The sequence below is a fragment of the Eretmochelys imbricata genome, chromosome 1 (genome assembly GCF_965152235.1).
Source record: "Eretmochelys imbricata isolate rEreImb1 chromosome 1, rEreImb1.hap1, whole genome shotgun sequence".
Lineage (NCBI taxonomy): Eukaryota > Metazoa > Chordata > Testudines > Cheloniidae > Eretmochelys > Eretmochelys imbricata.
In genome coordinates this window covers 225,003,653-225,026,554 of record NC_135572.1, presented here as the reverse complement: position 1 = coordinate 225,026,554, position 22,902 = coordinate 225,003,653, and the positions used below count along the sequence as shown (strand labels likewise).

General features: G+C 51.1%; 1 protein-coding gene across 1 annotated transcript in view; it reads left to right on the top strand.

Moving 5' to 3' along the window:
- Positions 1–18,393, top strand: part of LOC144270054 (alpha-2-macroglobulin-like protein 1) — a 38,364-nt gene extending 19,971 nt beyond the window's left edge. The window contains exons 19-36 of the mRNA XM_077826289.1: positions 3,569–3,794; positions 3,940–4,066; positions 4,371–4,492; positions 5,097–5,151; positions 6,188–6,262; positions 7,410–7,586; positions 7,817–7,898; positions 8,365–8,521; positions 8,744–8,818; positions 9,378–9,540; positions 11,047–11,261; positions 11,577–11,792; positions 12,999–13,123; positions 13,686–13,776; positions 14,226–14,294; positions 15,695–15,797; positions 17,582–17,706; positions 18,388–18,393. Of these exons, the coding sequence (XP_077682415.1) occupies positions 3,569–3,794; positions 3,940–4,066; positions 4,371–4,492; positions 5,097–5,151; positions 6,188–6,262; positions 7,410–7,586; positions 7,817–7,898; positions 8,365–8,521; positions 8,744–8,818; positions 9,378–9,540; positions 11,047–11,261; positions 11,577–11,792; positions 12,999–13,123; positions 13,686–13,776; positions 14,226–14,294; positions 15,695–15,797; positions 17,582–17,706; positions 18,388–18,393 (2,209 nt within the window). The remainder of the gene's footprint in view (positions 1–3,568; positions 3,795–3,939; positions 4,067–4,370; positions 4,493–5,096; positions 5,152–6,187; positions 6,263–7,409; positions 7,587–7,816; positions 7,899–8,364; positions 8,522–8,743; positions 8,819–9,377; positions 9,541–11,046; positions 11,262–11,576; positions 11,793–12,998; positions 13,124–13,685; positions 13,777–14,225; positions 14,295–15,694; positions 15,798–17,581; positions 17,707–18,387) is intronic.
- Positions 18,394–22,902: the final 4,509 nt, after the last annotated feature.

Below are 22,902 nucleotides of genomic sequence, written 5' to 3'. Positions count from 1 at the left end.
CACCCACCACTCCTGCAAAAAACCTCACACCTATACCTGTGCTATTGAAGTCCTCAAATCGTAGTTTAAAGACTTCAAGGACCAGAGAATCCTCCAGCAAGTGACCCGTGCCCCATGCTACAGAGGAAGGCGAAAAACCTCTAGGGCCTCTTCCAATCTGCCCTGGAGGAAAATTCCTTCCCGACCCCAAATATGGCGATCAGCTGAACCCTGAGCATATGGACAAGATTCATCAGCCAGATACTACAGAAAATTCTTTCCTGGGTAACTCGGATCCCACCCCATCTAATATCCCATCACAGGCCATTGGGCCTATTTACCATGAATATTTAATTACCAAAACCATGTTATCCCATCATACCATCTCCTCCATAAACTTATCAAGTTTAATCTTAAAACCAGATAGATCTTTTGCCCCCACTGCTTCCCTTGGAAGGCTATTCCAAAACTTCACTCCTCTGATGGTTAGAAACCTTCGTCTAATTTCTAGTCTAAATTTCCTGGTGGCCAGTTTATATCCATTTGTTCTTGTGTCCACATTGGTACTGAGCTTAAATAATTCCTCTCCCTCTCCGGTATTTATCCCTCTGATATATTTATAGAGAGCAATCATATCTCCCCTCAACCTTCTTTTAGTTAGGCTAAACAAGCCAAGCTCCTTGAGTCTCCTTTCATAAGACAGGTTTTCCATTCCTCGGATCATCCTAGTAGCGCTTCTCTGTACCTGTTCCAGTTTGAATTCATCCTTCTTAAACATGGGAAACCAGAACTGCACACAGTATTCCAGGTGAGGTCTCACCAGTGCCTTGTATAAAAGTACTAAAACCTCCTTATCCCTACTGGAATTACCTCTCCTGGTGCATCCCAAGACTGCATTAGCTTTTTTTCACGGCCATATCACATTGGCAGCTCATAGTCATCCTATGATCAACCAATACTCCAAGGTCCTTTTCCTCCTCCGTTACTTCTAATTGATGCGTCCCCAGCTTATAACTAAAATTCTTGTTATTAATCCCTAAATGCATGACCTTACACTTCTCACTATTAAATTTCATCCTATTACTATTACTCCAGTTTACTAGGTCATCCAGATCCTCCTGTAGGATATCCCTGTCCTTCTCTAAATTGGCAATACCTCCCAGCTTTGTATCATCCGCAAACTTTATTAGCAGACTCCCACTTTTTGTGCCAAGGTCAGTAATAAAAAGATTAAATAAGATTGGTCCCAAAACCGATCCTTGAGGAACTCCACTGGTAACCTCCCTCCAGCCTGACAGTTCACCTTTCAGTAGGATCCGTTGTAGTCTCCCCTTTAACCAATTCCTTATCCACCTTTCAATTTTCCTATTGATCCCCATCTTATCCAATTTAACTAATAATTCCCCATGTGGCACGGTATCAAATGCCTTACTAAAATCTAGGTAAATTAGATCCACTGCATTTCCTTTGTCTAAAAAATCTGTTACTTTCTCAAAGAAGGAGATCAGGTTGGTTTGGCACGATCCTTGGTCTTTCTCTTGCTTCTCATTTCCTACTGCTGGAGATGTAAATCTAGTTATCTATTGGCAGGTGATTTTCTCTTCTGTGATGAAGCATAGGGTTATTGTCTTAATAGTCACTGTGATGTCATCCACTAACTCAGCTACACTCATTCAGTGCAGAATCACTACTACTATGTGTTGTAAACTTGGCATAGATTTAGGGCTGCCAACTTTCTAATAGCACAAAACTGAACACCTTAGCCCTGTTCCTTCTCCAGGACCCCACCCACTGCCCCGTCCCTTCTCTGAGGTCTCACCCCTGCTCACTCAATTCCCCCTTCCTCCATGGCTTGCTCTCCCCCACCCTTACTCACTTTCACTGAGCTGGGGCAGGGGGCTGGGGTGAGGGAGAGGGTGAGGTCTTTGGCTGGGGGTGCGGGCTCTGGTGTGGGGTCAGAGATGAGGGGTTTGAGGTGAAGGAGGGGGCTCTGGGTTGGAGTTGAGGGGTTTGGAGTGTGTGGGGGAGGGGCTCAGGGCTGGGGCAGGGGGTTGGTGTGTAGGAGGGGGTGCGGGCTCTGGGAGGGGGCTCAGGGCTGGGGTAGTGGGTGTGGGCTCTGGCCGGATGGTGCTTACCTCAGGCGGCTCCGGTGGGCCCCCAATGGGCTAGCACCGACTCTGAGTTCTGACTTGCAGTCTGCTGACACAAATGCTGGCGCACTGCTCCAGTGCTGTGGTGTGCTCCGGCTGGCTGCATGGAGAGGCTCAGCCAGAGCAGGGATTCCTGTGCATGGCCTGAGGGGAGTCCAACACCAGCCTCCAGCACAGGAAGGCTCAGGCTGGTAAATATCCAGCTGGGAGGGCACAAATGCTTTGCCTCCCCACCCCATGCCTAGTGCTGCTCATGGGCGGTGTCGCTGCGGCTTGCAGTGCTGAGTCTCCGCAGGATCCTCACTGCCAGGGTGGACCGGCCACAAGGGGGGCTGTGCAGCACTGGCTGCCTCCCTCCGAGTTCCTCTTGGACACGGTGCTCGCCCTTCATTCTTCGCAGCCAGAAATAGTGGCCTGGCTGGGGCTAGAAGCCATAGGTGGCGGTTCAGCCGGAGGATGAGTGACTGGGTGGCAAGCCGCCTAGGAGCTGGACTTGCTGGCCGCTTCCGGGAGCTGCGCGGAGCCATGGCAGGCAGGGAGCCTGCCTTAGCCCCGCTGCAGTGCTGACAGGAGCCGCCAGGGTCCCTTTTCAATAGGGCATTTGGGTCAAAAACTGGACACCTGGTAACCCTACATAGACTCTACAGGACAGGACAGACCAGGCCCCTAACGTGCCCTCACATTTTGACTGTCTTCCTAGCACACAGGAGTGGGAGTCACGAGACTTTGATTCTATTGCTTGGCTCTTCCACTAACTCTCCCTGCCCTTGGGCAAGTCACTTCACCTCTCTGTTCCTCGGTTTCCTCACCTGTGAAGTAGGAGTAATAATAATCACCTATGTTTGTAAAAAGGCTTTTAGATCCACAGGTGGTGAATGCTGTCTGTGAAAAGTGCCAGGCATCATTATTAATGAAATCTCTCTGGCTAGTGGCAGAATCTTGTTCTGTGGCTGTGAGCACCTGAGGCAGGGTACCCTCGCCCTAACTAAAGCCAGTCTGACTCATTAATAATCAGGGGCCAGAATTATTCCTGTCAGAAATTTTAACAGTGAAAGTTCCATCTCGGAGCTCTACAAGGCTGGGTGGGGAATTTAGAGATTCAAAGGTCATCTACAATTGAATCCAAGTTGACTTCAATGGAAGTTTAGGGTATTTAGTATTTTGCAGGATTGGATTATTTACTGATGTGTCTAACACAATTGAACAGTGAGTTTTTGAAAATTCTGTCTATGGTATGAGTGAAGAACAGAGATGGGCCCAAGCCACAAAACTGGGGATGTGGGTTTGGATCCAGATTTCAAAGGCCCCATAGTTCAGGTTGTTCTGATTGCAGTCATTGGATTGGGTGCTTTGGGAATAAGGGCTCTATGCCTTCTTGAGACATGACCAGCTGGTGCCTTCTAGTAAAGGATTTTATTTCTGCATGGTTTTTCTCTCAGTCCCACTGGAAACAGGGATGTCCCAGTCACGGTGCCTGACACCATCACTGAGTGGAAAGCGGGGGCATTCTGCACATCAGAGGTGGGCTTTGGACTTGCCCCAACCACGAGCCTCCTGGCTTTCAAGCCTTTCTTTGTAGAGCCCACACTGCCATACTCTGTGATCCGTGGAGAGACTTTCACCCTAAAAGCTACTGTCTACAACTACCTGCTGCAGTGCATCAAGGTGAGTCCTGCTGGTGGCTCTGTAAGGAGTGAGGGGTCAGGGTGGGTGAGAGGTCACCTTGGTCCCTGACTCACCCTGGGAGCAGGTGGGCATAGCATGTTGCTCATCATCTCCTGGACTGTTTGCACCCACTGCTGTCCCTTAGATCAAAGTGGCCCTGGCTGAGTCCCCAAACTTCCAGTTGGAGCCATGTGAGGGTTGCGTCTACACCAGCTGCTTGTGTGCCAATGAAGCCAGGACATTTCACTGGAGAGTCACAGCTAAACAACTAGGTGAGGAGCATGGCGGGATGAGGGAGAAACAGCCAGGGAGGGGGCAATTGTGCCAATTACTGGACTTCAGTGCAGATTGCACTGGATAGAAGAATGGAGTATGTAGCCTTTTAGCTTTAGGGCATCAGTTGCCACCTAGCCTCAGGTCAGGGGCACTGGCAAGATCAGGAATGGGACAAAGCGCCATTCATCTCTAGGCCACTGGTTCCATTCATTGTCTCTGGTAGGTGACATCTATAGAAGTAATGGAGGGTGTTTTCCACAGGGGATGGCTGCTGGACAATCTGTCTTCTATTGTTTTTAGGGTCAGTGAACATCACCCTTAGCACAGAGGCCCTGGCCACCAAAGATCTCTGTGGAGGGGAGGTACCAGTTGTACCAGAGAGAGGACGGACAGATACACTGATCAAACCCCTTCTAGTCCAGGTCAGTTTGGGACTGGACTAAGCTCTTTTCTCATAGCTAAAGGGGAGGACATCTGAAATCATGTTTTGCTCAGCCCCCATACTCAGTGGGGTGAAGTTTGGGGTCTGAAATTGCCCCCTCTTATTTAGGGGAACTAACTGGCATCTGCAGGCCTGAGCCAGGGTCTAGCTGGGTCCCTCCAATAAGGATCAAAGGACATGCTTCATGCTTCTGAAGGAGGTTACCTCTACTTTATGCCAACCTCGATCCCTTTGTGCCCACTTCTGCGGGCAACCTTATCCCCCTCATGCCCTGGCATCAGGGCTTGCCTTGTGTCCATTGATTCTGCCTCCTCTATGCCCCATCTGCGATGCTGGGATAACGAAATGCAGCCCCTCACGTAGGCCCTACTGCAGAGGCCCCTCGCCTGGGAATCAGCCTTGTCAGGAGCTCTGAGGTCCTTGAGTTGCATGGAGCAAGAAACCAGACAGATGTCTGAAAAGGAGGGCTTCTCACATAAGCCTGCCATGAAAACACATGTGGTTCATAACCTATTTGTAACCCTATGTCTCTCCTCCCTCCACTTCCTCTCTGGTCCCCAATGCTGCTGTCTCCTCCCCAATAGCCAGAGGGAGTTCTTGTGGAGAAGGCTCACAGCTCCTTGCTTTGCCCTAAAGGAGGTAGGTGGGCTGCTCAGATGGGAAAAAGGGGCATAAGCAGGTGGGTAGGGGGGCTCTGTTGCCCTGGGAAAGTTGGCTCAGGAGCAGCCTTTGTGTTTTATCTGAAGGAGGTAGGTAAGATCACATCTTGTCTGTGCAGGGCCCAGTGCAGGATTGTTCCTTGTTCTTCAGGGTTTTGTCCAGTCGTAGCTTTAAATGATTGAAGTAATGGGGCAGTCACCCTTTCCCTTGGGGGTCACGTTTCCACTGTCTCACTGCAAGGAAATGCTTCCTCATATCCAGACTCAAATGTCTCCCTTTCACCTGACTTACCCCTTCTGAGGCCCCTTGTAACCAATTCCTGGGTTTTCATAGACAGAGATCATGTCTGCTGCTTTGTCATCTTGGCCAAGCTATATAAGTTGATTCCAATTTGAAAGGCAATGGGAGCTCCCTCTGAATAAGGACAGCAGGACTGAGCCTATAATATAAATGTCCTTTCTGCTAGCATAAGGGTGAAAGCTCCTTCCCTTAGGCAACTAAATATAGCATAGATACAGCTCTGGACTGATTCAGTCTATAGGGAACAGTCCTGCATTGGCCCCTAGAGGATGGACAGGAGGGGATTTCAGAGCTTGGTTCCCATCTCCATGTTTTCCATGGTTTATGACAAGGCCATTAGCAGAGTTAGAGAGATCTAGAGGTCCAGGTAAATAGACTAAACATGCCTTTACCTCTGAGGTTTGAACTGTGATGGAGTCACTGAAGCAGGAAGAATCAGGGAGGTTGCTCTGGACAGTGTGGGCAGCAGGGGAGAAGGCTCTTGCACCCACAGTGGGGGAAATAAAGTGGAGGAAGAGAGAAGTGAGGGCTAGGTGAGTGGAGGGGGCAGGGAGGAGAGCAGAGGGGGGGTCTGTGGGGTCGGCTGGAAGTTCCGCGGCGGGGTACGTGAGATGCGGGAGCACAGCTGCCTCTAGTGGGAGAGTTTTCTGGGGATTTTGGAGGCCATTTTTTCTGATTCTCTTCCTGTTTGACACCTGGGTCTCAGTAACTCCAGCGCAGGATTCTGTGTCCCTGGAGCTGCCCCCGGATGTGGTCGAAGGTTCAGCGAGAGCCACCATCTCTGTCATGGGTAAGGAATTCGGCCCTGGGCGCCGTGGGCAGGGGGCTCTGAACTGACTCTGATCCAGACCCTACGTCTCTGAATATGGCCCTGGGGAAGCCCAAACCGTGAACCACCAAAACTTCCACGGATGTTTGACAAAGTCCAGGCCATTTTCCTCCCATTTCCATGGGGGCGTTTCCAGGTTCCAGCTGGGACTGGATGCACCAAAATACCCAGCAGGAGAGAGGCTGTCCTGCTTGTGGGAGCCTCTGGCAGTGACCAAAAACAGCAGCCGCTGCCCACAGGGGATTGCAGGAGGAAAGGCCTGGATCCCCCCATCCCGCCATCTCCTCTCCCTGGTGTGTCAGCCCTGAGAGGTTCCAGTAAAGTCCAAATTATAGACACTGAGCTTCCGCGTTCTGATCCCAGCCCAGGCGCTGAATGCTGGGAAGGGAACCTTGCCCTCCCCCCATCTAATGGACCATTCCACCAGTGAGAGGACCCACCTCTTGTTATAATGGAACAGTCCAACAGGGAGGTGGGAAAAGACCCTCCTTATAAAAGAATGCTCTCTACCTGAGAGGGAAAATACCGCCCCGCCCCTAAATTGCTTTAATGGTAAAATAACCCCCCGCACGCATGCACACAATGGAATGTTCTATCAGGGATGTGAAACAACCCGCCCTCTGAGAGTATTTGCAGTGGGAGGAGAAAATAACCCCCAGTGCAATGGAGCAGTCCCTTTCCCAGGGTAAAAATAAACCTTCACTGTAATAGAATATTCTATGGGGTGGAAAGACCCCATGCAGCAATGGAGTCCTCCCAAGGAAAGGAAAATACCCCTTAACGGAAGGTTCCACCAGGGTGAGAACAACATCTCCACCCCCATACTTCAGGCTGCAATTCCACCAGGGGACAGGGCTACTAGGGTAAGGTGACCAGATGTCCCGATTTTATAGGGACAGTCCCAATTTTGGGGTCTTTTTCTTATTTAGACTCCTATTACCCTCCACCCCCACCCCTGTCCTGACTTTTCACACTTGCTGTCCGGTCACCCTACCATGCTATAATGGAACATTCCAACAGGAGAACTAACCTCCCTGCCTCTCAGCCAGTCAGGATTTATCCCAGTAGCACCATCTGGGTTTCTCTCTGCTTTGTCCCGCCGCGGCAGGTGACATCATGGGGACGGCACTGCAGAACCTGGACCGGCTGGTGCAGATGCCCAGTGGCTGCGGGGAGCAGAACATGGTGCTGTTCGCCCCCATCATCTACGTGCTGCAGTATCTGGAGAAGACGGGGCAGCTGACCCCGGAGATCAGGGAGAGGGCGACGGGATTCCTGCGCAGCGGCAAGTATTCTGAGCCCAGCTCCAATAGTGTCCAATCTGGCACCGGCCACGCCAATAGCCCCTCTCCTGCACCTACCCTGTTCAAATCCATTCCTCTGTCTGGCACCCATGTAAATACCTGTAACAATGATCTTGTAAACACTTCATTACCCCCACTCAGTGACCACTCTGTAAATGTCCTCTCCCTGGCACTGGTGGGTGACAGTATAATTTTCTGCACTGCTCTCCAGGGTACCAGAGGCAGCTGCTCTATAAACACCATGATGGCTCCTACAGCGCATTTGGTACCATAGACCAGGAAGGTAACACCTGGTAAGTTCTGGGGTAGCTCTCTCATTCCCTGAAGGCTGGGAGCCGGGAGCCTATGAACTGGGGGAATTAGGTAGTCACTGACCCCTCAGGACTCTTCCCAGTGCTGCATGGGGAAGATTATATAAGATTATATGTCATGCTGTGAATTGTACATGCCCCCCTACTTCATGATAGGCCCATGGTGCCTCAGACAAGCCATGGGAATGCAGCCGCCTCTGGGATAGAGGACAGTAACTGGGCAGAGAAATGGGACTGAGCACATGACACAACAATGGGGGAGGGGTGCTCTGACCAAGGACTGACCACCTCCTCCTGCTGCTCCCTCTTCCTCACTCACTCCTTTGCCTCTTGCTTTCTCTTTCTTCCTTCCTCTCTCCCTCTTTTTTATCCACATTCTCATTCACTCTGTCTCTGTTCTCTCCCTCTCCTCGTCCCCCTCTTCCACGCTCTCTCTCCCCACCCCTAGGCTGACAGCGTTTGTGGCCAAGTGCTTTGGCCAGGCCAGGCCATACATCTTCTTAGATGACAGGAACATCCGGGATGCACTGAGCTGGCTGCAGATTTACCAGTTGCCCAGCGGCTGCTTCAGGAGCGTGGGGAAGCTCTTCCACACAGCCATGAAGGTAATGATGTGGCGCCTGCCGGCCCCGCGCAGAACTCCACTGGCAGTCATGGGGCTTGACTCAGCTCGGCTTCCTTGACACTTCGTCCTTCTCTGCCTTGGGGGGTTTTCAGTTCAGGGGAGGGAGGGGATTCAGGGGCCTTTATAGGGATGGAGGGGAGGACACTGGTCCCCATCCTGCTTGAGTCCCTCTCCTAGCTCTGGGTGTTTGTGCTTCTTGCAGGGCGGCGTGGATGGGGAGGTGCCCCTGGCTGCCTACATCACTGCAGCACATCTGGAGATAGGGGAAGCACTGAATGTGAGTATTAGGGCCCTTCCATGTGCCACTCCTGCTCTCTGGACACCCTGAGTCCTGCAGAGCTGAGAGCTCAGTGCCGGCACTTCACTCACCTGCATGCCTTGCTGGGGTGGGCATGGGCAAGGCACTCCTCGGGGGAGGAGCTAGCACCTGCAGTCAAGAGGAGGGCACTGCTGGGGTAGGGAGAGAAGTCCAACCATTCCACAGGGAGGGCACTGCTGGGAAAAGCTCGCAGTGCCCCATGGGGAGCACATCATTGGGAGGGAGCTCATGTGGATGGAGTCCTGTTGCTTTTAATCACACTAACATCCCAGTAGATTCCCAGCGGAGGTACAAGGCATTGACCTGGAATTTGGTGGCTATTTGTGGAGGGGTACCGATGTGTACCCAGGCGAAGCAGCGTGAGGATTGTCCCAGGTGCCAGCATCTGCCTTTGCATATCAACCCGTGTGCACTTGTACCTCTGTGTGTCAGCCTGCCTGTGTGTACGTACTCCCACACGTGTGCATGATTGTATGACTGTGCAGCCATTGCCAGTGTGTACTTTCTCCCCCCACAGAGCACCGTGGTGAACAAGGCCTTGAGCTGCCTCACTAGTGCCCTCCCCAACGTTACCAGCACCTACACGCAGGCACTGCTGGCCTACGCCTTTGCTCTGGCCCAGGACAACCAGCGCACACAGGAGCTGCTCACTAAACTAGACCAAAAAGCCATCAGAACAGGTACCAGGACTGCACAGCATTGACTGACACACAGAGATGGGGCATGCCAGGGAGAATGCGACAGATCAGAGCATGTGTCTTGCACCCCAACTCCTCCCGCCCCTGGCCTGTGTCTGGGCTCCCCAACCTGGGCTGTGACTGGACATTATGGCCCAGATCTTTTGAAAGAGCCCAGCTCCCATTTATGCAGCAAAGCATTTGACCACATTTTCAAAAGCACCTAGTCTGTTGTGAGCTGAGCTCTTTGAAAATCTGGCTGCAAGCATCACAATGGGAGCCTCATGGATCTGGCTGGATGTGCCCTTCTGAGCCACCTACCGAACTTCTGTGAGGGGAATCCAAGCCTTGGGGTTCCTGGGTCCCCAGGGCATTTTAAGCTTACAGAGCCTGAACAGTAAAGTACAGATCATAAAAAACAATAAACATCTGGAACTGTTTAATAATGGCCGTCGCTTTCTGTAATGTCTCACCCTTCCCTTCGCTGTCCTTAGGGACCATCAGTGGCCAGGGAGGAAGGCAGGGTGTCACCTGACTCAGGCAGGCTGTTACATGGTGGGTGTCAGCTTCTGGGTGACCTTGCCCTCTCTTGCTGCACACTTCCAGTCTGGCTCCCTCTGTTCTTGTGTGTCTCACTATGTAAACCCCACCCTTTGTTCTGTCTTTTGGATAACTTTCTACTGCTCCTGCCTTCCTACCTGCATTCAGAAGGGAAAGCTAAAACTGGTTTTCTAAGGATGCAGCTGCTTTTAAGCTTAACCTATGTGCGGTCTAAGTATTCCCCACTATCCCTGTCTGCTGCATACCTGAACAGATCCTGTCAGCAGTGGTAGATCACATATGTATAGGTGTGCATGATGCAGCAGTATTTCATAATACAACTTCACAATATCAAGCAGAATTCGTAAGTTGTACAGAGATATTCCCAATTCATCACAGTGAAGTGCTGGGCTCTTTTGGGAGTGAACCCTTATTTAGGTGCCTAAATGGAAGTTGAGTTCTTTGAAAATCTGGTCAAGTGTGTGCAGGGCTGTGATATGCCAGGCAGAGGAACTGGGTAGGGAACAAGCTACAAGAATCATATTCGTTACTCGTCTGTGTGGCTGCGTGGGGGGCATTTATCTGGCGGCCTGGGTGGCTGTCCACCTTGCACTGGGTAGTGGCCATTTCCTGAGCAATCTGGGTAGCCTCTTGTGTAGGTAGTTTTGGTGTATTTACCTAGCAGTGTGTGTAACTGCAGGTATTTGATGTACAAGGTATTTACCTAGGAACTTGGGTCCTTCTGGTGTAATATGCAGCGATGGGTTTGTCACACAGCAACCCAGGTAGTTGAGAGGTATTTTCCCAGTGTTCTGTGCCACCCCAGGCAGTGGGACCCTCCCCCTCTATGGGAACTAGAGTGAAGGGTTTGGCTGATTGAGTCACATTTACCTCATAGCAACTCTTACCTCATCCAAGGCCTGAGGATTTCTCTCTCGATAGCCTCCTGTTTTATTCCCCCTTTCCCAGGAGGGCAGATTCACTGGAGCCAGGCCCCCTCCCTGCCACCTAGTGCTGGTGTGTGGTCCCAGCCCCAGTCGGTGGACGTGGAGCTGACGTCCTACGTGCTCCTGGCCCTGCTCTCCAAGCTGAACGTCACTGGGGCTGACGTTGGCACAGCCTCGGGCATTGTGGCCTGGCTCACCAAGCAGCAGAACGCCTATGGTGGCTTCGCTTCCACGCAGGTAACACAGGCCTGACGGCTGAGGGAGGTGATCGGCCGTGATCCCACTGGAGATGGAGTCTCTGCATTGCGGCTGTGGGAATATGACAGTTATCAGTGCTCTGGGGTGTGCATACCTCTGGGTGCAGGGACTGGGAGGATGAATCCTGGAGCTAGTGCCCTGGAGTGCAAAGGTACACTGAAGCAGTGAATCCTGATTTCAGTGCCCTCAATTGCTGAGATCCTACTGTTCTGAGTGTTTCACACTTCTGGCTCCAAAGAGCACCCCTTTCTGTCTCACATACAAACAGTGAGATGACTGTCTCTCTCTCCCCAGGACACGGTGGTTGCCCTGCAGGCTTTGGCCAAATACGCGGCCCTGACGTACAGCGAGAAGGAAGACTTGGAGGTGATAGTGAAGTCCAAGGGGAGCTTTGAGAGGGAGTTCCAGGTCACCCACAAGAACAGGCTGCTCCTGCAGCAAGCGCTGCTAACAGAAATCCCCGGGGAGTTCGCAATGCAGGCCCAGGGCAGCGGCTGCGTCTATGCCCAGGTGAGACGCCCCTTCCATGGGGAGGGATGTAGCCCCCATGGGTGCCCCTCTTGCAGGGCCTGATCCACAAAACACATTGTCATGGTTAAAGAGAGCCATTTCCCTTGCTTACTCAGCAGCCAGGTCCCGGGGGATGCTCAGGCACATGGAGGGCTGACTAACAGCAGCTTTCCTTACCATCCCCTTCCCCACTGCTGTACCCCTGCACCCCAAGGGTGATCCCGTGACAAAATGTGGGTAAACATGAGGATGGCTGGTCTCACGCTGCTCCCAGGGTGCTAGGGGAACTGGAGATTGTGTATAGGTGTGATGTTTGCCCCTTAAGGAGAAGAACCCAAGTCCCAGCTATACGAGATGAGATCTCCTATAGCTCTTGTGCTAGAGGCCTGTGTTCCTGGGACTGAAACATCAGGGTTCTAGCCCAGCTCCGCATGTGTGGTTTATGTAGTTGTTGTGTCTGGGGTTTAAGGATCTGAGCAGTAACTAGAGCCAGTGGAAGAGCATGAAATGTGATTAGGGAACCCAAGTGATGAGTTGGGTTCACTCTGATCCATGAGGACTTACTGGTGAGGATATGGGCAGGTATTAGTGAAAATGGTCCAAATCTTGTCAGTTTTAAAAAGGATGTTGACAAATTGGAGCAGGTTCAAAAAAGAGCTACAAGAATGACCTGTGGCCTTGAAAGCCTTCCTTTGCCATGAAAGACTAAAGAAGCTCAATCTATTTAGTTTATCCAAGAGAAGGCTAAGAGGTGACTTGATCACCGTCCACAAGTACCCATGTGGGCAGCAGACTTCTGATAGTAGAGGACTCTTCTATCTAGCAGACAGAGGTATAACAAGATGCAATGGCTAGAAGCTGAAGCTAGTCAAATTCACTTTAGAAACCAGGTGCAAATTTTTACCAGTGAGGGTGATTAAACATTGGAACGATTTATGAAGGGATGGGATGGATTCTCCATCACTGGCAGTCTTTCAATCCAGACTGGCTATCTTTCTCAGAGACATGCTGTAGCTCAAACAGCAGTTATGGGCTTGCTGTAGCAATTACTGGGTGAGGTTCTATGGCCTGTGTCATGCAGGATGTAAGATGAGATGGTCATAGTGGCCCTTTCTGGCCCTAAAATCTAGGAAACTACTAAACCTTTATCTCCAAATGATGATCCAACTAAAATTCTCTGTAGCAGCCTGTCTCTTTCCTCTGCAGACCGTGCTGAGGTACAACGAGCCTCCCCCACAGGTCTCTGTGACCTTCTCTCTGCGCGTCACCACGCAGCTGATCGACTGCGCCAAGGGTGACATGCGCGTTGTCACCGTCCGCATCCATGTCAGGTGACCCCGAGATTTCCCCTGTGTATGCACCGCTGCCCTGGGACCCACCCCCTACCTGGAGCAGATGAGGGAGTGTCAGAGAGCTGGTTGGGTTTAGTGGCTGGGAGGGAGGGACTGCACGTTTTGAAGAGGAAGGGGTGGAGGACGAATTTGGCAGCTGTGAGGGAAGGGGGAGGAAGGGACCAGGTGCTTCTGGGAGAGGCTGTAACCATGAAGTGTGGTTGGAGTTGACTTGCTTGTTGGTGGTGGGAGGAGGAAGGAAAGGTGCCCCTTTAACATCCTCCTAGAGAGAGAAAGCTGTGGGGAGATACAGAGAGGGGAGTTGCTGGGGGAGAAACGGGGGTGGGGGGGGACGGGACCTGTGTCTGTTCAAAGCAGGGAAATCATCTTAAACATCCTCCTGCTGCAAGCAGTGTATGCCAAGGGACCATCCAGGGCCTGGTGCCTGCATGAGGAGGAAAGATGGGGTATGGAGGCGGTGGAGGAAGATTTATAGCCTCATTTAGCCCCTGCTCATGGGGTCTTTGACCATCTGCATCCTTCCTCTCTCCCCCTGCCCCAGCTACATCGGGAGCAGAGTCACTTCCAACATGGTGATCGTGGAGGTTTCCCTATTGTCCGGATTCAGCCTTGCTTCAGGCTCCCGCACATCAGTAAGGCACCTGGGGAGCAGAATGGGGGCATGGCGAAAGGGTCCCATCCGGTCAGTGCTGGTGGGATCTATCCTTAGCCAGGGGGAGGAGGCAGGATGATGTGACCTCCTGACTCCCTCGGACATTTAAACCCCAAAGCTGGGTGTAGAACCCCAGACACATGCCTTGAGAAGGAGCCCAGTCCCAATGACCCAAGCAGATCCCTGTCCCTCATCTCACAGGAGCTGAGCGACCATGTGGAGAGATCAGCCCTAATGAGGGGGGAGAGCTCTGATGAGGGCCTGGCTAGGGGAGGGGTAATAAGAGTCCATCTACTTTCTGGCTATAGGGGTTGCCAACAGGGAGGCTGCTCGAGGCCTAGTGGGGGGAACATTTCAATAGGAATTCTCACCCTCGCCCCCTCAGAGACCCCACTCAACCATTACCTTTCCTCTTCTCTCCTGTTCCAGTTGCAGAGCAGTCCCCTGGTGAGGAAAACGGAGGTGAGCCAGAGCGGTATCTCCATCTACTTGGACCAGGTAGGTCTGATTTGAGATCAGGACAGGAATAGCAGGGGAGCTGCAGGGCAGGACTGAGGGGCATTGGCAGAGCTGTGTGGGGAGCCCTGGAATGGAATAGCAGGGGGGCTGCAGGGCGGGGCTGGGGGGCATTGGCAGAGCTGGGTGGGGAGCCCTGGAATGGAATAGCAAGGGGGCTGCAGGGCAGGGCTGAGGGGCATTGGCAGAGCGGGGTGGGGAGCCCTGGAATGGAATAGCAGGGGGGCTGCAGGGCAGGGCTGGGGGGCATTGGCAGAGCGGGGTGGGGAGCCCTGGAATGGAATAGCAGGGGGGCTGCAGGGCGGGACTGGGGGGCATCGGCAGAGCGGGGTGGAGAGCCCTGGAATGGAATAGCAGGGGGGCTGCAGGGCGGGGCTGGGGGGCATTGGCAGAGCGGGGTGGAGAGCCCTGGAATGGAATAGCAGGGGGGCTGCAGGGCAGGGCTGGGGGGCATTGGCAGAGCGGGGTGGGGAGCCCTGGAATGGAATAGCAGGGGGGCTGCAGGGTGGGACTGGGGGGCATCGGCAGAGCGGGGTGGAGAGCCCTGGAATGGAATAGCAGGGGGGCTGCAGGGCGGGGCTGAGGGGCATTGGCAGAGCGGGGTGGGGAGCCCTGGAATGGAATAGCAGGGGGGCTGCAGGGCAGGGCTGGGGGGCATTGGCAGAGCGGGGTGGGGAGCCCTGGAATGGAATAGCAGGGGGGCTGCAGGGTGGGACTGGGGGGCATCGGCAGAGCGGGGTGGAGAGCCCTGGAATGGAATAGCAGGGGGGCTGCAGGGCGGGGCTGAGGGGCATTGGCAGAGCGGGGTGGGGAGCCCTGGAATGGAATAGCAGGGGGGCTGCAGGGCAGGGCTGGGGGGCATTGGCAGAGCGGGGTGGGGAGCCCTGGAATGGAATAGCAGGGGGGCTGCAGGGCAGGGCTGGGGGGCATTGGCAGAGCGGGGTGGGGAGCCCTGGAATGGAATAGCAGGGGGGCTGCAGGGTGGGACTGGGGGGCATCGGCAGAGCGGGGTGGAGAGCCCTGGAATGGAATAGCAGGGGGGCTGCAGGGCGGGGCTGGGGGGCATTGGCAGAGCGGGGTGGAGAGCCCTGGAATGGAATAGCAGGGGGGCTGCAGGGCAGGGCTGGGGGGCACTGGCAGAGCGGGGTGGAGAGCCCTGGAATGGAATAGCAGGGGGGCTGCAGGGCAGGGCTGGGGGGCATTAGACAAGGCTTTCCATGGGTAGCCCTATCACAGCACCTGAGTTCCTGATTCTCATTAAATTCCTGCCCAGACTCCAGCAGAAGTAGCACAGTCAGTCTCTGGAGCCAAATTTAGGGACGTAATGAAATAAACAGCTCACCAGTGAAGCATCTCCTCTCCCTCCAACCCCCCACCCCCAGCTGAGCAATACGACTCAGACATATGCCCTGCAACTGGAACAGGAGATCGAGGTGATCAACCTGAAGCCAGGACACATCAGAGTCTATGACTACTACCAGCCAGGTGGGTTGCTGAGCTGCTGGGGCATCTGGGCTGGCGAGGAGGGGGTGTCTCTGTGCAGGTATAACTTGGATTCCTTGTCTCCCTGTGCAGAGGAGCAGGCCCTGGCTAATTACAGTGCCATCTGCAGCTGAGGTAGGTGTGAAGTCCATGGACGTGACTCTCTGCTCCCCTCCCTTCCCCCTCTGTGCATCTGGCACTAGCCTCTGTGCCCCTCGCACGATGCCCCCCCCCCAGGTTGGCACGATGGCCCCTCCTGCTGCCAGGAACAGCCCCCAGTGTCTCTGCGCTGGAAATGTCTGCCTTCCCAGCTCTCAGGGGCTCCCTCTCCCCTGTCGTACTGAGCTTTGCAGTGGAGTCTTTAGTATACTCCCCTCGCGACAGGGCATGGTCCTGGGGCAGGCACCACACCAATGACAGCATTGGGACCTTGCTACCAAACGTTAGACCTTTATAATGTGCTCCTCATGGGGCTGTGCATGGGGGACGTCTGGGAGCTTCAGCTAGTGCAGAACATGGCTGCCCCTGCGTTGCGTGGTGTGTCATGTCTGACATCAATACTCCATGATCACCCCGGCTCCAAGTAGTGTGCCCATGTGGAGTTCATGGTGCTAGATCAGAGGTGGGCAAACTACGACCTGCGGGCCACATCCGGCCCGCGGGACCCTCCTGCCCAGCCCCTGAGCTCTTGGCCCCGGAGGCTAGCCCTCAGCCCCTCCTCCGCTGCTCCCCCGCAGCCTCAGCGTGCCGTGCTGCTGGTGTAGTGTATTAAACTGCTCCGCGTAGGAATGTGCTACCGGTCGCAGTTGCGGAGAGCAATTTACTACACTGCACTAACGCAACGCTCTGGGTGGCACGGCTGTAACGCCGCCAGCCACCGGTGCTCTGTGCTGCGCGGTAAGGAGGCAGGGAGCGGGGGGGGGGGGGGGGGGGCGGGTTTGAAACTTCTATTCAAACAGGGGAGTCGGGGTGGTGGTCAGGGGCGGGGGGGTCGATGGGGTCAGGGCGGGGAATGGGGGGGCTAAATGGGGGCAGAGGTCCTGGGGGGCAGTCAGGAAGGAGGGGGGGTTGTATGAGGTGGTAGGGGGCAGTCAGGGGAAGGCATTCCGGGGGCAGTCAGGGGACAGGGGGTGGGGGCGAATGATGGGGGCAGGGATCCTGGGGGGGCTGTCAGGGAACAGGGGGGGTTGGATGGGGCAGGAGTCCCGGGGGGGGCCATTGGGGGCCAAGAAGTGGGCGGGGGCACAGCCTGGCACAGCCTCCCCTAACTGGCCCTCCATACAATTTCTGAAACCCGATGTGACCCTCAGGCCAAAAAGTTTGCCCGCCCCTGTGCTAGATCATGGTGAAGAAAGCGCTAAATGGTTTGGTACCTGGCTCCCAGAGAGCCCCATTTCACTTTCTGGGCCATTCTGCTGCAGCTGAGAGAGCAGAGTCATTGGAGCTGGAACTCCTTCCGATTAAATGAGAGGGGTATTCTCATTGCGAGCCCACAGCTCTGGAATTCACTTCCCACCCCCGAGTCTGAACAGCTAAGTTCACCTTCCAGACACACTGCAAAGCCCATGCCCCTTTTTCGTACCAGCTCATAGAGGGTTCCTGCATGGAGATGGAAGAGAGTGGATGGTGATTTGGGTGGTATTATAATTCCTTGCTCTCTGTCTCTCTCTCTATGCTCAGTATCATCTCTTCAGTCTCACCATCTCAGTCTGCTTTACTCTCATTTTATCTCTGATCCACTCCCCTTCCTAACTGTCTCCTAGGTGATCTCCCCCTTTCTGTTCCAGCACACAGGGAGGAAGATGTCAGATGGAAGTCGGGCTCCCAGCAGCAGGCCCTGCACCCGTTCAGCAGGATTCCTGAGCTGTCCTTGCTGGATCGAGGGGACAAGGGGCTGGGACATTGGCACTGGGTGGGTGGGGGATCTCCATGGGCTTCATATTGGATTGCAGGACTAGGCTCAGGCTAACATTCCTTGCCCCAGTAGCCATTTCCTGGTGAATTTTTTTGTGTGTCTGATTATTTTTGATCATTTGAATCTGGGAATTTTCTTGAGTCTGAAAAGAATAAAAATAAAATGGAAATCACATACCCCAGACACTGCGGTATTTGATTGGACTCCATAACAACAGTCATCCCAGAAGAAATTTGTGGGTAATTTGTGAGGCTGACGCTACTGGTGTGTCCCTGACATTCACTTCTGTTCTCCCAGTGATAATTTCATAGATTCATAGGCCAGAAGGGAACCATTGTGATCATCTAGTCTGATCTAGTGTATAACTCAAGCCATAGAACTTCCCAGAAATAATTCCTAGACCGGATCTTTTAGAAAAAAACATTCAATCTTGATTTAACAATTGTCAGTGATGAAGAATCCACCACAATCCTCGGTAAATTGTTCCAATTGTTCATTAATCCCACTGTTAAAAATGTATGCCTTATTTCCAGTCTGAATTTGTCTAGCTTCAATTTATAGCCATTGGAGCATGTTGTACCTTTCTGTGCTAGGCTGAAGAGTCCATTATTAAATATTTGTTCCCCGTGTCGATATTTATAGGCTGTAATTGAGTTATCCCTTAATTTTCTCTTTAAGCTTTAATAGATTAAGCTTTTTGAGTCTATTTTCTGATCCTTTAGTCATTCTTATAGCTCTTCTCTGAACCCCCTTCAATTTATTAACAACCATCTTGAATTTTGGGCACCAGAACTGGACACAGTATTCCAGCAGCTATCTCACCAGCCCCAAATATGGAGGTAAAATAACCTTTTTACTGCTACTCGAGATTCCCCTGTTTATGCATTCCAGGATCACGTCAGCTTTTTTTGCCATCACACTTGGAGTGCATGTTCAGTTGATTATCCATCACAACCCCCAGATCTTTTTCAGTCGCTGTTTCCCAGGATAGAGTCCCCCATCCTGTAAGTAGGGCCTACATTCTTTGTTCCTATATATACACATCTACATTTAGCTGTGCTAAAATACATATTATTTGCTTGCATCCAGTTTACCAAGCAATCCAGACAGCTCTGAGCCAGTGACCTCGCCTCTTCATTATTTACCACTCTCCCAATTTATGTCATCTGCCAACTTTATCAGTGATGATTTTGTTTTTTTCCAGATCATTGATAAAAAAGGCTAAATAGCATAGGGCCAAGAACCAGTCCATGCAGGACCCCACTAGAAACACACCTGCTTGATGATTATTTCCTGTTTACAATCACATTTTGAGACGATCTGTTAGCCAGTTTTTAATCCATTTAACGTTTGCCATGTTAATTTTATATTGTTCTAGTATTTTAATCAAAATACCATGCAGTCCCAAGTCAAATGCCTTATAGAAGTCAAAATATATTATGTCAACACTATTACATGTATCTGACACACTTGTAACCTCAAAAAAAAGATATCAAGTTAGTAGGACAGGATTTATTTTCCATAAACCCATGTTGATTTGCATTAATTACATTACCCTCCTTTAATTGTTTATTCATTGAGTCCTGTATAAGTTGCTTCATTATCTTGCCAGCGATTGATGTCAGGCTGTCAGGCCTGTAATTACCCGGGTCATCCCATTTACCCTTTTTAAAAATTGGCACAACATTAGATTTTTTCCAGTCCTCTGTAACTTTCCCAGTGCTCCAAGACTTATTTAAAATGAACATGAATGGTCCAGGAAGCTGCTTGGCCAGCTCTTTTAAAACTCTTGGCTACAAGTGATCTAGACCTGCTAATTTAAAATGTCTAACTTTAGTAACTTCTGTTTAATATCTTTCAGAGATGCTAGTGGAATGGAAAGAGCGTTATCACTTTATGATAAGACTATATCATCTGTTTTTTTCCCCCAAATACAGAATAGAATATTTGCTGAATACTTCTGCCTTTTCTGATTTATTATAAATAATTAATTCTACCATTTCCATCTAGTAATGGACTAATACCATTTTCAGAATTCTTTTTGTTCCTAATATATTTTAAAAACGCCTTATTGTCATTAACTCTACTGCCCATAGATTTCTCCTCGTGTCCCTTTGCTTCATTTATCAATTTTCTACAATTCTTAGCTTCTGATTTATATTCATTATGATCAGCTTCCCTTTCTTTCATTTGTTAAATATTACTCTTTTTTTTATAGTTGCCTTCACTTCCTCTCTAAACCAGGTGGGTTTTTAACCAGCATGGCCTTCTTCCTCAATTGTGGGATTGCAGCTTTTTGGGCATCTAATAAAGTGTTCTTAAATGATTCCCAATTATCATTCACATTTTTCTAATTAAATTCTTCCTCCCAACTGATTTGCCTAATAATTGTTTTCAGCTTTATGAAATTGGCCCCATTAAAGCATCAAGTATATTTATTACTGGTCTCGACTTTATTCTGTTTGCACAGCATAAGTGTGATCAAGTCATGATCATTTGTATCTATGCCCTCAGGATCCTGCTCAGTATAGATTGCAATTGGGAGTACAGTAGAATCTCAAAGATACGAACACCAGAGTTACGGACTGACCAGTCAACCGGGCACCATGTGAAACCAGAAGTAACCAATCAGGCACAAGCAGAGACCAAAAAACATTAAAAAAAAAAAAAAAAGAGCAAACACTGTACTGTGCCTGTACTGCATCTTAAAGATAGGCACATCTGTCCTGCCTATTCCCCCCACAACCCTCACGCACTGGGCAGCCACTTACAGCAAGACGCTGGGGCTGCCAGCCCAAGGCAGCCGGAGCCAGAAGAGCAGGAGCAGCGCTGGGGTGTGTGCTGCTTTCACCCCTCCCGCCCGTCAGGGGGACACTTCATTTTCACACCCACCCACCGGGAAGGGGATAAGCTTGCAAGCATGCTGGTGCTGAGTAGGGATTTCAGCTGCTGCTGAAACCTGGCCTGGAGTGTCAGCTGTTGCATCTGAAGCCCGGACTGTGCTTTGTTCGGAGATATGAACATTTCAGAGTTGCGGACAACCTCCATTCCCGAGGTGTCCGTGACTCTGAGGTTCTACTGTATATAGCTTCTGGGTGCCCAGTCCCCTGTTTCTGTTATTCTGAGATCCCCAACCCTGCTCTGAGGCAAATCCCATAAAAATATCATCTACCTCAAACAACTGTTAAAACCTTTTATCCAGTTAGATCCTCCAGCTGAGCTATAGTGCCCTGCTGATTTTGCACTCCTGCATCAGTGCAAAGCTGAATCTGTCCTGTGGTGTCTCCTATGGTCCAGCTGCTCTCATTCCAGCATAAAACAGAAAGCTAGAGTGAGGGGGAATGTTTCAGGGGGTAGGTGAGTTTAAGAGGGGCATCATTCTGGTTTCCAAAACTCCCATAGGCTGCATGAGCACAGAGATGAGAGCTCAGTGTGGGGGGGAGCTTGCCATCTGTCCTTCCTTGTCTCACACTCCATATCATAGGCGCTGACTTTTGAAGAGGTGTGTGTATTGTGGGGAGGCAGCTCTGACAGTTTTGGGGGGAGGCTATTTTCAGCATATTTATACACTTCTTTCATATTCTAGTTATTGAATATGGTGTCTATAGTGGTATCTTTACCATTTTAATAATGATGAAATTGTTATGAACTACATAATTACATTATCATGAATTACAGTATAGTAAAATCTTTGCAATCCACCTACAAGCTGTCTTCACGAACATCCCAGTTTACAGACATTACATCTCACTGTAGCTTTCTGGATGAACTGTCAGCAATGTTATTTATATCTAGCTCCCTGGTAGAGTCTTGATGCACGTTAAGCACAGCTACGTTATTCACTTGGGTCTGTCCCATTGATGACTGGAGATAATTTTTAAGTTTTCTGGAGCTGGAGAATGAGTGTTCCGCAGTTCAGGATGACACAGGCACCGTGAGAAGGATTCTTATAAATTTGCAGTACTCTGGAAGAATAGTGTTTCCAGAGTACTGCAAATGACTCCACGATCCCTTTCTTGAGGGGTAACAGCTAATTCAAGCACCATCATTTTGTATGTATAGTTGGGATTATATTTTGCCATGTGCATTTCTTTGCATTTAACATTGAATTTCGTCTGCCATTGTGTTGCCCAGTCACCCAGTTTTGTGAGATCCCTTTGTAACTCTTTGCAGTCAGCTTTGGACTTAATTATCTTGAGGCGTTTTGTAGCATCTGCAAATTTTGCCACCTCACTGTTTACCCCTTTTTCCAGATCATTGATGAATACGTTGAACAGCACCGGGCCCAGTACAGATCCCTGGGGGACACCACTATTTATTTCTCTCCATTCTGAAAATGGAGCATTTATTCCTATCCTTTTGTTGGGGACACTGGGGCATGGCCACTAGGTAACTCGAGGGGATGGAAGACCACGAGTGTCGATGAAGCCCCCTCGCACTAGGCCCAAGTGTCCTTGGCCCCCCTTTTTTCCCGCCTGGAGGCACTTGCAGCAGCTCTGCGTACTAGGCCCAAGTGTCCTTGGCCCTCCCGCCTGGAGGCACTCACAGCAGTTATGCTGAGGATCTACAACAATATGTTGCAGAGTCAGACTGCCTCAAACTAAACAAGGCCAAACAGAGCAAATATAAAAAAAAAATGCTAAATAAAACAGCTTTATGTATAGTTTAACAAATAATACAAAAAACAAGGGAACTAGCTGGTAACTGGATTGGCTGGCTATATGGATACTTAGGGCAACTTGCTATTAAATAAGTATGCTAAAAAAAATGTATAAAAGCCTGTGTAACTTCCTGCTCTGTGTGCAAGATTTGAAATTCTATTCTCCTTGTACCTTTTTGAAGCTTCACATAAACTTTTCTGCTTCTCCACCCCGTTGTAATTATTGGGTGAAGCACACCGGGTAGCGAACCAACTCCTGCTGTTGTTTTGCCTCTCGGCACTGGGTGTCGGCAACAGCTTATGGCGTCCCTGGGTGGGTGACGAGGCTGCTATTTAGCCTTGCCCGGACCCCTCCTGGAGGTTGAGGATTGTGGCGAGAACCGATGCCCAGCGCACACTGGTGAGTTCATCGGGGGCCTCGGAGGAGACGCGATTTGATCGACGTTGGAGGGCACAACGGTGCAAAGCACTCATATAGTGGAGAAGCAGTTGTGGACGACGGTGAGGAACCGGTCCCTTGAATAAGGTAGAAA